The sequence below is a fragment of the Dermochelys coriacea genome, chromosome 5 (genome assembly GCF_009764565.3).
Source record: "Dermochelys coriacea isolate rDerCor1 chromosome 5, rDerCor1.pri.v4, whole genome shotgun sequence".
Taxonomy (NCBI): domain Eukaryota; kingdom Metazoa; phylum Chordata; order Testudines; family Dermochelyidae; genus Dermochelys; species Dermochelys coriacea.
In genome coordinates, this window is record NC_050072.1 from 90,426,693 (window position 1) to 90,440,107 (window position 13,415).

At 44.1% G+C, this 13,415-nt stretch overlaps 1 protein-coding gene across 14 annotated transcripts in view; it reads left to right on the forward strand.

Moving 5' to 3' along the window:
• FANCC (FA complementation group C) overlaps positions 1-13,415 on the forward strand; it is a 137,733-nt gene that overhangs the window by 106,686 nt on the left and 17,632 nt on the right. For 13 of the 14 annotated variants that reach the window (XM_038403918.2, XM_038403913.2, XM_038403912.2 and 10 more), the window contains 2 exons: positions 1,138-1,190; positions 12,727-12,826. In XM_038403918.2, the coding sequence (XP_038259846.1) occupies positions 1,138-1,190; positions 12,727-12,826 (153 nt within the window). The remainder of the gene's footprint in view (positions 1-1,137; positions 1,191-12,726; positions 12,827-13,415) is intronic. The other variant, XM_043515030.1, reaches the window with a different exon arrangement.

Sequence of the window (13,415 nt, forward strand, 5' to 3'; positions counted from 1 at the left end):
TAAACTCTCCATTTACCTATAAGCTGTTTAAAAAAAACAAAACAAAACAAAACTTTTTTTTTTTAAGGGGCTAGATGCTTTTCAGCTTGAACTAGATGCACAATATTTTAATTTAAACTGGTGCTTCAGACACTTTGGGTAAGGGCCATGGCAGTAAATACCACGTGGAAACACTATTCCATCCCTGGATCCTGAAGTCTATAAAAAGCATTTTATAAGATACTTTTTTAAAAAAAATTGAATTATTCTTCAGGACTTGCTTTCTTACCAAATCTTTAGGTGTTTTCTTTATCAAAAAATTATGTCTGTCACTCTTTTTTGTTTTGTAAAAATTAAAATAAGGGTTTATGCAAGTGTTTATTTTGTTGTCACTGTTATGAGTGCTGTAGAAGTCTAAATCTTATAAGTGAAAAATATGGGTTTATTTTGAAGCTTACATTTACTAATATACCATCTCATTTAATAACTGCCATAAAATGTGATGGTCTTATGTGTGCTGTTATATCATGGCACAGAGGCTGAAAAAGTCACTAATTTAAAACATATTTTTGGTCTCTAAGATGCAGTAAACGTTTTTAGCTCACATTAGAAATGCCAAGATACATAGAAGGGTATGGGATTATGAAAAAATGTCAGACCAAAGTGTATACTGTAGTTGCTGAACCATAGAGAAAAGAAGGCAAATTAATTTCTTGTCATTAGTTTTGTTGTTGTAACCAGAACATCAGATTGCATCCAACAGGGATAGTATACAGAGAAAAGGGAAAAAAGGTTTTCTCATCTACTCCTTTCTCTTGGCTGCAGGAATTACATGCATAAAACCCCCTTTTCACCTGTCTGCCGCCATTAATATTTTCTAGATACTTGTCATACACAGTTCTAGATCCCAGATCTGTACATTTATGACCTGTCTAGTCTGCCTAGTTTAACTGTCAATCTCACGTCTTCCTTGTTGTTTTTAAGGAGTCTAATCCTGGGATGCTGAGCCCTTTATAGGGTTTGGTCCAAGATCTCTAGTTTAGTAATTGCAGCATAGTAGTGTCCACTGGCAATGCTGTACATTGTACTATGAAAGCTAACTGGGTATGAGTTGCATCTTAATTAGTGTCTAATTTTCTTCCATTTTTTTTTTGATAGCCACAAGCAGCATGCCACCCTGCCATCTTCAAAATTGTTGATGAAATTTTCAAGTAAGTTTTTTGGTAACTTTTACAGTAAGGATTTTAAATGTTCAACTTTTAGACAGAATGTTGATATAAGGGTATATTGATTATAAACAAAGAGGACTGTGAGTTCGGAATTTGGGGCCTAACTGTGTCACTGTTTAGATATGTGATCTCTGATAAACTCTGTACCTTAGTTTACTGTTCTGTAAAATGTGCATAATACCTGTGTCATGTAGTATTGTGAAACCTAATGAATGTAGTGCACCTTGAGATCCTCATATAAAAGGCATTATGGCCTAGATCCACAAAGGTGACTCAGGCATGCTGATGAGAGAGGTGTATCCAAAGCCCTGCACCTTTCACAGAGTTAGGAACCTAAACCCAGGCTTCTATCTCTGCTTGCACTCCACAGTCGGGAACTCCTCTCCTAGAATCAGGTGGCTTATGTGGCTAATCTGTTTTTTGCAAGAATGAGTTAGGTCCTGCCTCACTCCACACAAAATGGTGTGGGGAAGAGAAGAAGGAGGTAATGGTGGTGGTGCAGTTCAGTCAGCAGTTATAGCACTCATCCACGATGTGGGAGACTCAGGTTCAATTTCCCCCTCTGCCTGATTCTGAAAATGGATTTGAACAGCAGTCTCTCAGTTCTCAGGAGAGTGCCCATACTACTGGGACGGGATATTCTGATATGGGTCTCCCTCAGTCTCCTGCTGAAGCTGTTCCACTATGTATAAACAGAGGCATTTTGTCAGAAAGAGAAAATGAGAGAATGACTCTCTAGCCTGGTGGTTGGGGCACCCACCTGAGAGGTAGGAGACTCAGGGTCAGTCTCCCGTCTCCCTGCTCCAGTGACTCTTTTTTATAACTATTTAGACATAGTGGAACAGCTTCAACAGGAGAGACTGAGGGAGCCCCACATAAAAATATCCCATAGTCTGTGGTTAGAGCACTCTCGTGAGAGTTGGGAGACCCCTGTTCAGATCCTTTCTCAGAACCAGGCAGAAGGGGGAATTGAACCAGGGTCTCCCACATCCTTGGTGAGTGCTCTAACAACTGGACTAAAAGTTATAAGGTGGGCAGTGGCAGCACCACTACCTGCTGCTGCCACATTTTGAATGGGGCATGATCCGGTTAGGGGTGGTCTGAGTACGCCTACCGGAGAGGGCCTTGGAAGTGAGACAAGCATTTTTCTATCTGTCTTCCCCTGATTTGTGGTTCACAGTAGAGCATGGATGGGAAATAGGTGTCCAGATGCCTAGAATGAGGCAGCAGTGCACTTGTCCAGAAGCACAAATTTAGGAGCCTAGGGAATATCTATAATGGAAATTTAGGTGCTGAGTGAGTTTAGGCTCCTACAATGTTGGGCGGCAGCCACGTGGGCCTTTTGTGGATTGCAGTGATGCCTTAAACTGGGATTTAGGTGCTTTAGCATCTAAATCCCTTTGTGGATCTGGGCCCAAGAACTATTGTTGATACAACTGACTAGAGTTTACTTCGGCCCTCAAAACTGAATTTGTTTTATATTTCAAGACAAACTAGTGGTTGAAAGACAGTATGTTAAAAATGTAAATACTCAATAATTATTGTACTGTTGGTAGTGTAAAGACTTGAGGATTAACTAAAATATTTGCCCCTGTTGATAAGACATCACACAAGTCTGCTGGCTATCTTCAACTATGACACTGAATTTGATCTTTGTATTAGTAAGGTATTGAACAGCCAGTAGATAAGGAATGTGAGTTTTTTCAGTACATTAAAAATAACCTGAAGCATTATACACAATTTGCCACATGGGGGCTTCCAATTCTTTGTAGTGAGTTTTCAGTGTTTTCTTCTTTTCTTTACTTGACTATCACTTGTACTCATTTATTTATATCATTCCTTTAAAAAGACACAGTCTGTTTCACACTAATGAAGTAGCAGTTTTAAATATGTGATAGTATATTTAGTGTAAACCAGACACTTATGAGCCACAGCTCATCAAATGTTCTCCTTCATAAGGAAAAGCAGCTTTTAGGGATATATCTGTTTCCTGGGAATTGCATTAGATTGGATTTATAGCTCAGATGTGAGGTGTTCATTGGCGTAGGATTTGCTTTTCTCAATCACAGAATCTTAAAGTTGACCTGTCCTCTGGAAGGGCGAAAGTTTATTTCACAATTATTTAAATGTCGAGGGATCTCCTTGGTAGTTATAGAACATCTCTGATGGATGAGTTCCCTGATTAAGATGCCCGTGAGATGCTATTTCATATACATTTGGGAATCACTTAGTTTTCAGTGATTTGATGTCTCAGAATAATAGTAAATTGTAATCAAGGACCTGTGGGTTCTGCGGTATATACTGGACCTAAATTCTGCAACAAGGGTCAAATTTCTGTGGCATAAAACTTCGCAGCAAATGTAAATTCCTTTTTACAGTATGCAATATCTGTCTGACAACATCTGTCATCAGATGTCACCAGTGTGGTGCTCTGCTCTATCCAATGTTGATAACAGTCAGCTGCGTGCATGTGTGTTCTCCCTGTGTGCAGGAGTGGCTCTTTTAAAGTAGCGCAATTCTCCCTTATAATGTTTGGCAGCTGCCTGCTTTGTCCACCACTTACAGAAAGAGCAGCCCATTGGAGCTAGCTGATGGGGGCTTGGAACCAGGGTGGGCGGGCAGCCCCCCTATCAGCTCCCCTAAGTTCCCTGTGTGGCAGCTGCCCAGCAAGCTGTCAATTGCTGGGCAGTTCAGGTGTCTCTCCCCACACTGCCGTGTGCTGCTCCAGTCCTCTGCCTTGGTGCTGCTCCCGTGAACCTCCTGCTTGCTGTGCGGGGATGGGGGGGAGGAAGGAGGACGGAGGGGTGCTAATGTCAGTGTGTCCCCCGCTCCTGCCCCCCATCTCCACAGAACAGTGGGGGGACATGACAGGGCTCAGGACAGAGGGAGCTTGCTGTCAGCAGCTGCTGTCACAACTTGCTGATCTAATTAAAAAGGCAATGTACTTAGAGTGGGGTCAGTCAACTTAAAGGGGCAATGCTTATCTCTCTCTCTCGCACACGCACTGTGTGTGTGTGTGTGTGTCTGTCTGTCTCTCTGCCATTCTGTCTCCCCTCCCTCCATTCGTGCTGCCTTGTAGAGTGTAAGGCTACATTAGCAATAGTGTGTTAACCCTTGAGGGCTCAGCAGAGTGCTAGTTCATCATTTAGCAGTAAGGCATTCCCTGGGAAATAGACCACCCTGTGAGTCCACCACCTCAACCAAGTTTCACAATCATCTTTGCTGTGTACAGTATTAAATTGTTTTTTTAAAACTTATATTGTGTATATGTATAAAATATAGTCTTTCATCTGGCAAAAAAAAAAATTCATTGGAACCTAACGCCCCCTTTACATTAATTCTTATGGGGAAATTGGATTTGCTTAACATCATTTTGTTTAAAGTAGCATTTTTCAGGAACATAACTATAACGATAAGTGAGGAGTTACTGTATATGTTTTAAAATAATGTAAAAATGTGAGGGCTCTGGGGTGGACTGGTGATGAGGGGCTTGGGGTGTGGGAGGGGCTCAGGCAGAGGGTTGGGTGCAGGAGTCAGGGCTGTGGGGTGGGCTGGGTCTGAGGGGTGCAGCGGTGTGGGAGGAGACTCAGGGCTAGGGCAGAGGCTTGGGGTGAGGGCTCTGGGCTGGTGATTAGGACTTTGAGGTGCAAGCAGGCTAGAGAGGAGGACTCCCCCTAGCCCTCTCCCCACTGGCAGCAGCAAGCTCCAGGGGAGGGGCTCCCCTCTTCTCCCTTGCACCACACTCACCTCATACCACTGTCAGTGTGCATGCTCCTAGAGCCCCTCTCAGGTCCAGGAAGCCCTCCCCTGTGATGGCTGCAGGGGCGGAAGCTGCCATCACACATGTCTCCTCTCCTGCTGCTGCCCCTCACTGTAGCCTCACTGGGGATGGGGCTGCCCTTTGTGCAGTGTGGAGAAGGAGCAGTGACTGCGGGCAGGGTGGCCCCCTGTGCTGATGGAGGGTTCTGCTGGAAAAGTGAAGGGTCTGAGGCGAAAGGGCAGGGGCAGGGTCAGCCTGCCCTTGCACTAGTGGGAGGGGGGCATTAGGACCTTGCGGGAGCAGTTGATGCCGGGAGCCAGCAGAGCTGAGGCAGCGTGCAGCTGTAGGGACATTCCGGGGCCAGGAGAGGCATGTGGGAGCCGGGGGACACTCAGGGGAGGTGCGCGGGGGCAGCAGGTGGGGATGGGGGAGAGACCTAGTCCCGCACATTGGCGGAGCCGGGCCCCCAGGCTCTGAATATTGGTGGAGCCCGGGCACTAAGGACCCATACAACTTGCCACCCCTGCCTGTGTGCTGTCCCAGTGCTGCGCAGATAGCTTGCACAGCAGATCTTGAGCAAACCACCCAATGACCACAGACTCCGTTAAGGTACGAAGGCACCCAGCCAGGTTTATTGCCAAATGAAACAGTCTCTAGCTCCACAGATCAGATGTCTACAGTTCTGCTAGTGCATATGTGCTCCCTGACAATGGACCGGCTTAGTCAGTGGTGGGATTTACCACTGCCCCCAGGCCAGACAAAGACACCTGCTTGGAGTGCATTCTCATACACAAGTACAAACAAGTTACACATCACTCTGATGTACGAGGTACAACCCCTCTACATATTAGGGTGCCGCCTCTCACCTGGTACATGTTGTTTCGAACAAAACAACTTTATCCATCATATCCTTTTGACCCTGTCTTTGGGATGCGTCAGCATCTGTGTGGAATGTACTAGTATCAGAATGTTCTTGGTACCATCCTTGCACATGTTTATATCTCTAGTGTCCAGTACCTTTTAGGTATGTGTGGTTTTTGCAACATCAGCCCTCTCCTTGCCAGACTATGTGCAGGGCCTACCTCTTGCTCACAGCTTAACTTTGCTTTATGTTAACAAAGTCTTGACCATTACTTTAGTTCCGGCATTATGCCTCATACCGGGCCTCTGATACAAGGGTTTATGTTTCAGGGCCTCATCTTACTACGGGGGTCTGGGGGTGGAGGTGGGGAATAGGAAACCCTTAAAGAAAGTTTAAATATACATTCTCTTGTGATTTTGTTTGTGAATATGCTGTCAAACCAGTGGGATTGTCTAGAATTTATTTTGAACTATGGAACTCCTTACCAGAGGATGTTGTGAAGGCCAAGATTATAACAGGGTTCAAAAAAGAACTAGATAAATTCATGGAGGATAGGTCCATCAATGGCTATTAGCCAGGATGGGCAGGGATGGTGTCTCTAGCCTCTGTTTGCCAGAAGCTGGGAATGCGTGATGGGGATGGATTACTTGATGATTACTTGCTCTGTTCATTCCCTCTGGGGCACATGGCATTGCTCTCTACACCAACATTCCACACAAAGATGGACTACAAGCAATCAGGAACAGTATCCCCGATAATATCACAGCAAACCTGGTGGCTGAACTTTGTCCTCACCCACAACTATTTCACATTTGGTGAAACAATGTATACCTTCAAGTCAGCGGCACTGCTGTGGGTACCCGCATGGCCCCACAGCATGCCAACATTTTTATGGCTGACTTAGAACAACGCTTCCTCAGCTCTCGTCCCCTAACGTCCCTACTCTACTTGCGCTACATTGATGACATCTTCATCATCTGGACCCATGGAAAAGAAGCCCTTGAGGAATTCCACCATGATTTCAACAATTTTCATCCCACCATCAACTTCGGCCTGGACCAGTCCACGCAAGAGATCCACTTCCTGGACACTATGGTGCTAATAAGCAATGGTCACATAAACACCACCCTATACCAGAACCTACTGACCACTATACTTACCTACATGCCTCCAGCTTTCATCCAGACCACACCACACAATCCATTGTCTACAGCCAAACTCTAAGATACAACCACATTTGCTCCAACCCCTCAGACAGAGACAAACACCTACAAGATCTCTATCAAGCATTCTTACAACTACAATACCCACCTGCTGAAGTGAAGAAACAGATGGACAGAACCAGAAGAGTACCCAGAAATCACCTACTAAGGACTGGCCCAACAAAGAAATAACAGAATGCCACTAGCCATCACCTTCAGCCCCCAACTAAAACCTCTTCAGCGAATCATAAAGGATCTCCTAATTCAGAAACATGGGTGAGTGCTACACCCGAATCCTCAGGTGCTGCGTACGAGAGGATGGTTCATCAGTGATTAAATGAATACTGTTCATTCTGGACTGCCATTGTTCTCCTTAATAGCAGAAAACCTTCCACAAGAGTGACTTACCTTAGTAACTGGAAATGCTTCTTCATATGGACCTTACATGATGTGTCACTTTGATTCAAACAATTCTGGACTAGCTCTTACATCTTAAGGAGTTAGGTCAAGCCCTCAGCTCCATTAGAGTACATCTGGCTGCTATTTCAGTATATCACTTGTGAATCAAGAGTAGAACTGTTTTTACTAATTCTATCATGACTAGATAGTTTGTTCCCACTGATTCAGGGTCCATTGCCACCTTGGGATTTAAATTTAGTGTTGTCTGCTCTTATGGGATCTCCATTTCACCCTTTAGCTTCCTGCTTACTTTTGCACCTCTCAATCAAGGTGGCTTTCATAGTGCCTGTCACCTCCTTTAGGAGAGTGGGAGGGTTATGTGCACTGTTTTCTACCAAAACAAGGTCCAACTTAGGCCTCACTCTAAGTTTCTGTGTGAGACTGATTTTCACCTGAATCAGTCAATACACTTAATGGTTTCCTTAATTGTTTCCTTCCAAACATCCCATGCTCACAAAGATGAATGAAGGCTGCACACTCTGGATGAACATAGGGCTTTGGCTTTTTGCCTGGTGAAGAAAATGCCTTTCTGGGTTCTTCTCAGCTATTTGTTTCCTATGTGGAACAAATGCGAGGTCAACCTGATGCAGCACAGCGACTGTCAAAAGGGATTACCAGCTGCATCACTATGTGGCATTCTTCCAAGGAGTGTCCCTGTGGGTGCTTCCCTTTAGGTGTCTTGGCGCCCTGCACTTCTAATCGGAAATTTGGAGTAGCAGTGCCCCCGTTGGCTGCTCACGTGCGGCAGCCATCTCACATCGCTCCAAGTGGTTATCCCATGTGCGCAGCCAACCATCTCCCAGTTCCTTCTCTACCGCCTTTGGCTTTGGTCAGAACAACAGCAGCGCCCTCATGGCTTTAGCTATTTCTATTATTTCAGTTCTTTCCCAGCTAGTATCTCTCTCCCTTAATTTCTTCTTTAATTTTCTTTTACCATATTTAAAAAAACCCTTTTTTTCCTACTCCTCCCCTTTCCCGTGCCTCAGGCGGGTAACTCCCAATGACAGAAGAGGCACAAGAACAGATTATTCCCATTCTTCCTTTCCACGTAGCCTCAGAAATGCCGGGGTCTTCAGGCTTCAAACACTGTCTTATTTGCAGACTCTCTATACTGGTCTCCGATGGCCATACACAGTGTGTCTATTGCCTGGGGGAGACACACGTATCTCAAAAGTGTCCCCACTGCAAAAAACTGACAGCTAGGACAAGGAAGGCTAGGGATCTCCTGTTGAAATTCCTGATGATGGAGAAATCCCTCAGACCAGCCTCTGACCCAGAGTCCAGGATACCTCCCGGCCAGTGGTCACCAACAGCAGCCTCAGACATGGGATCCTCCTCTAAAAAGGCTACTAAGGACTGTTCCTAAAAAAAAAAAAAAAAAGCCACAAAAAAGAGGTCTCACTCTTTACTGCAGTGAGATTCCCCTCAGAAAAAGCGATCTCTGACCGCAGAGTCTGCCCTGATACCAATGGCACCAACATGTCCCAAGGAGCTAAAGACCCGATTCTGTCTAGCTCTCATGGAGGTGCACGTACCAAAGCTCCTAGCTCGGCACCGGTGGAGCCGAAGAAAACCCAGACAATGGCACAACCTGCCGCACTGATACAAAGCAGCAAGCCTGCAGCACCAGCAGCCCTTCCTTCCTCTGAGTTCCAGTCAGTCTACCTCTGTCCTCGATACTGTACCTCCTGGTACCGCAACAATTGATCAGACAGGCAAGCCTCCTGATTACTTCAATTGCGGGGATTCCACTTTTTGGCACCAACAGCACCCCAGCCAGACTGGGACCAAGCTTGGCTATTACCCCTGCAGGCTTAGTCCCTCCTCTTTCCAGCAATGAGGAGGAGGAAGTGGAGGCAAGGATGTACACCCCTTGCCATTCCTCACCCAAACCTGGACCCTTGTGCACCAAACATCTCTGGATGGAAGAGGCTGGCAGGCTCCACAATGGGTGCCACCCTCCCTGCTCTCCCATCACACTGACATACTGGGACCCATGGACATTATACATCAGGCCCCCCAATCCACCCAGGTCCAGAACAACGCAATCACCTTCACCACCTGCCCAAGCTCCCTCAGAAATGTTGGAGGAGGAAGTAGAAGAACTTGAGGATGTGCCTGAGGGCGATACCATCACATCTACCCATATCTCTTTTTCGTCACAGATGGAACTATAATGCCGCCACCCCCCACATCTAGAGAAGACTTTAAATCCTTTCAAGATCTGTTTAAATGGGTAGCTCACTCCCTTGACATATCATGACAGGGTTACCAGAGAGAGAGCATAAACCGATAGATATACTCCAGGCTTCTCCATTAGCCAAGGTTGCACTACCCATTAATGCATCCATTATGGACCCGGCAAAAATTGTCTGGCACTAGCCACAGCTCTATCTTCTTGTAAGAGATCCGACAAGAAGTAGTATGTACTGGCTAAGGGGGCTGAGCTTTTTTTTCAAACTCATTGGTGGTAGAAGTGGTTAATCAAAGAGGGAAGCAACATCGGTCAAGAACTACCCCTTACAATAAAGACTGGAAAAGACTAGACCTACTCGTCGGCTACCCTCCAATTCTGCATAGCCAACTACTCGGCCTTACTAGCCAAATACACACACATGTTTTCTCACATGGCAACCTTTATTGAACATCTTCCAGAAGACAAAAAGGAGCACTACAAGGCCAACATTTCAGAAGGTTCCCTCATTGCCAGAGCGGCCCTGCATGCTTCTCTTGATTCTGTTGACATGGTGGCATGATCCATCGCTGTAGGGCTTTCTGCCTCCATCTTTCCAGATTTCCCAGGGAAGTTCAAGCAGCTGTAGAGGACATACCTTTTGAAGGCCAAAAATTGTTAGCAGCGAGCACAGATGTCTCCTTGCATACCTTAAAGGATTCCCAGGCAACGTTAAAGACACTTGGAATCTAAGTCCCTGCAAACAAAAAAGAAACAAGGCAGATTCTATAATGAGTGATTCCGGACTTCCCCATACACCCAACCTCAAAGACACTACAACCAGTGCTGCAAACAGAGACAGACGAGATGCTGACAACCTTGCACCAACATGGCCCAGACAAATATGGTTTCCATGAGTTTGTGTTTTGGATTATTTTATCCCAGACATATTAGCTTTTGTTTTTCCAAGTTGAAACTTACTTAATTGTTTTCGGCCCAGGTATCTAACCTCTGGAAGTTCCTTTGTAATGTTTCTCTGTTTTTGCTGGTGATCACATCTACTTCCAATTTAGTATCATCTCTGAATTTTAGCAATATAATATATACTCCTCTTTCAGATCATTAATGAAAATGTTAAATAAGACACTAACGCTGATTTTCGTGGTATCCCACTAGACCTCTTACCCTGAACTTGCTACGCTGTTCCCAGGAGAAATGGAGAATCTGCTTTTTCTATCATTACATGCTTTTCAAAGAGGGGAATGGAAAGCAGCTTTCTCTGCCCTTAGCTTTAGCTGCCTTTACACGGCCTGCTAGACTTGCTCAGGGTTACACGTTATGTCCTGTGGAATGACAACTTAAGCGTTTCACCCTGCCCGACAGATGAGATTTTTGTTATTTCACAACTGAAATCATTGCGGAGTGCACAAGGCTCTGATTGTGCCACTGCTGTACGAACTGCAGCTGTACAATATGATTTTGGTACAACATTCATTTGCTGAATTGGAATTAATTTGCAAACTGGATACAATTAACTAATTTAGGCTTGAATAAAGACTGGGAGTGGATGGGTCATTACACAAAATAAAACTATTTCCCCATGTTTATTACCCCCCTTCCTCCCCCCCCCCACTGTTCCTCAGACCTTCTTGTCAACTGCTGGAAATGGCCCACCTTGATTATCACTACAAAAGGTCTCCCCCATCCCCCCGCTCTCCTGCTGGTGGTAATAGTTCACCTTACCTGATCACTCTCGTATTTATGTGTATGGTAACACCCATTATTTCATGTTCTCTGTGTATATAAATCTCCCCATTGTATTTTCCACTGAATGCATCCAATGAAGTGAGCTGTAGCTCATGAAAGCTTATGCTCAAATAAATTTGTTAGTCTCTAAGGTGCCACAAGTCCTCCTTATCTCTGTTTATGTTGCTGTTTACTTTTCTAAATCACTAAACTGTAACTGTATTACCTAATTATAAAGTTCCATCTCTTTGTGTGGTCTTTTCAATTTTTTAAATCTTTTCATTGCCTAATCTAAATATGAATTGGGTTGAACTTTCTTCTTGGAACCTACAGTGAGAGAGCAACTGTGAACAATGTACAATTTTAGGCTATTCTTGTGGATTCTACTTGTTGAATCTTAGGCCATGTCTACATGGGAACATTAGGGAAAGTTAAGGCAAGTTGACCAAATGTATGAGGTCAATACTAATAAATTAGAGCATGTTAAAGTACCTTCCTCCTCACTCATGCAGATGATCAAATTTAGGAGTAAAGTGCATTTATTTAGCTGTAATTTGAGAGATTAAGTTACAGCAAATGGAGGCCGCTTACTCCTGAACAAGAGCATCCATGTAGGGGTTTAATATGCTTTAATGTAGGCATGTTGACATCACAACTTCAGTTTATTCGACTTAACTTTTCTGAGTTTCCCCTTGTAAACAAGCCCTGGAACAGCTTATGGGCTCTGATCCAGCTAAGCACTTAAGCATGTGCTAAATTTAAAGTATGTGAGTAATTCAACTGAAGCTTAAAGTTAAGTTTGTGCTTAAGTGCTTTGCAGAATTGGAGTTTTAAAAAGCCATTTTTTTTTGCCAGCCTGCTTTTTAATGTTGCCCTTTTTTCCCTGCCCTACAATTTGTTGCAGATGCAAACCCTATCATGTAGACACCTAAATACATAGCTGCCCCATTTAGACCTCTAAATGCATGGGTCGCAGCTGCAAAAAAAAAAAAAAAAAAAAGTCTGGATCTGTCCTTCTTTAAAAATAAAGCTCAAAGTGTGAAATATTTGTCAAAGGACAATGTTGTGTTTGTCACAAAAGGGGTGGGGGTGTGGGTGTGTGTGCGTGCGTGTGTGTGTGTGTGTGTGTTCTTTAAAAAATGTTAAAGTGAAGTTAGTTTCTTCAGTTTTCATGCTGGCATTATAGCCTGATGAGTTAAGACACAACTCAAGGCTACAATATAGAAAGATTGCTCGCGCTCTCTCTCTCAGTTAAAAGCTGTGTGATTAACAGACTAATAATCTGACATGTCGTAATTTAACTTTTCAATGCTCAGGAATGCACTACTGGAAACTGGTGGAACTCCAGAAGTAATGACCATAATACAGCTGTTTACACAGTGTTTTGTTCAAGCTCACCAGAAGGATAACAAGCAGGTTAGTCAAGCTCTATTTTTTTAAATAACTTTTTAATGAGAGGCTATCAGATTTAGCATGAAAAGAACAATTTTAAATTTTAGAATGCTGATGGAATAAAATGAGCCAAATAATGGTCTCACATCGCTGCTATAGATGAATGCCAAGACATAATTGAGGCCCTTTAACTGGCATCAGACATAGAGGTGCAAAACTAATATGCCTTTTGCAAAACAGGAGTAATTTATTTGTTGTTATGCTGTAGCATTTCACCAACATAAGTTATCATCCCCATATATTCAGTGCTTAATTTGTAATGAAAGAGGTGTCAGGGCTGAAGGAATTAAGTGCCAGGGCTCAAGCAATTATTTTACATTCATAACTGATGCAGCAAGCCCAGAGGTGCCAGGGCTATGAACTGTTAAGCCTAGAGGTGCCAGGGCTCAGCCCTGGCAAGCCCTGGCACAAATTAAGCACGGTATATATTATATTGTTATCCTGGCCCTGCGGCATTTGCCTGCATGCTGAATTTCAGCATGATGCTCAATCTTGTACTGAAAGAGTGAGGGAAACCATAGGCAAGTATTTCTTTTGCAGCAGCAGGGATCCT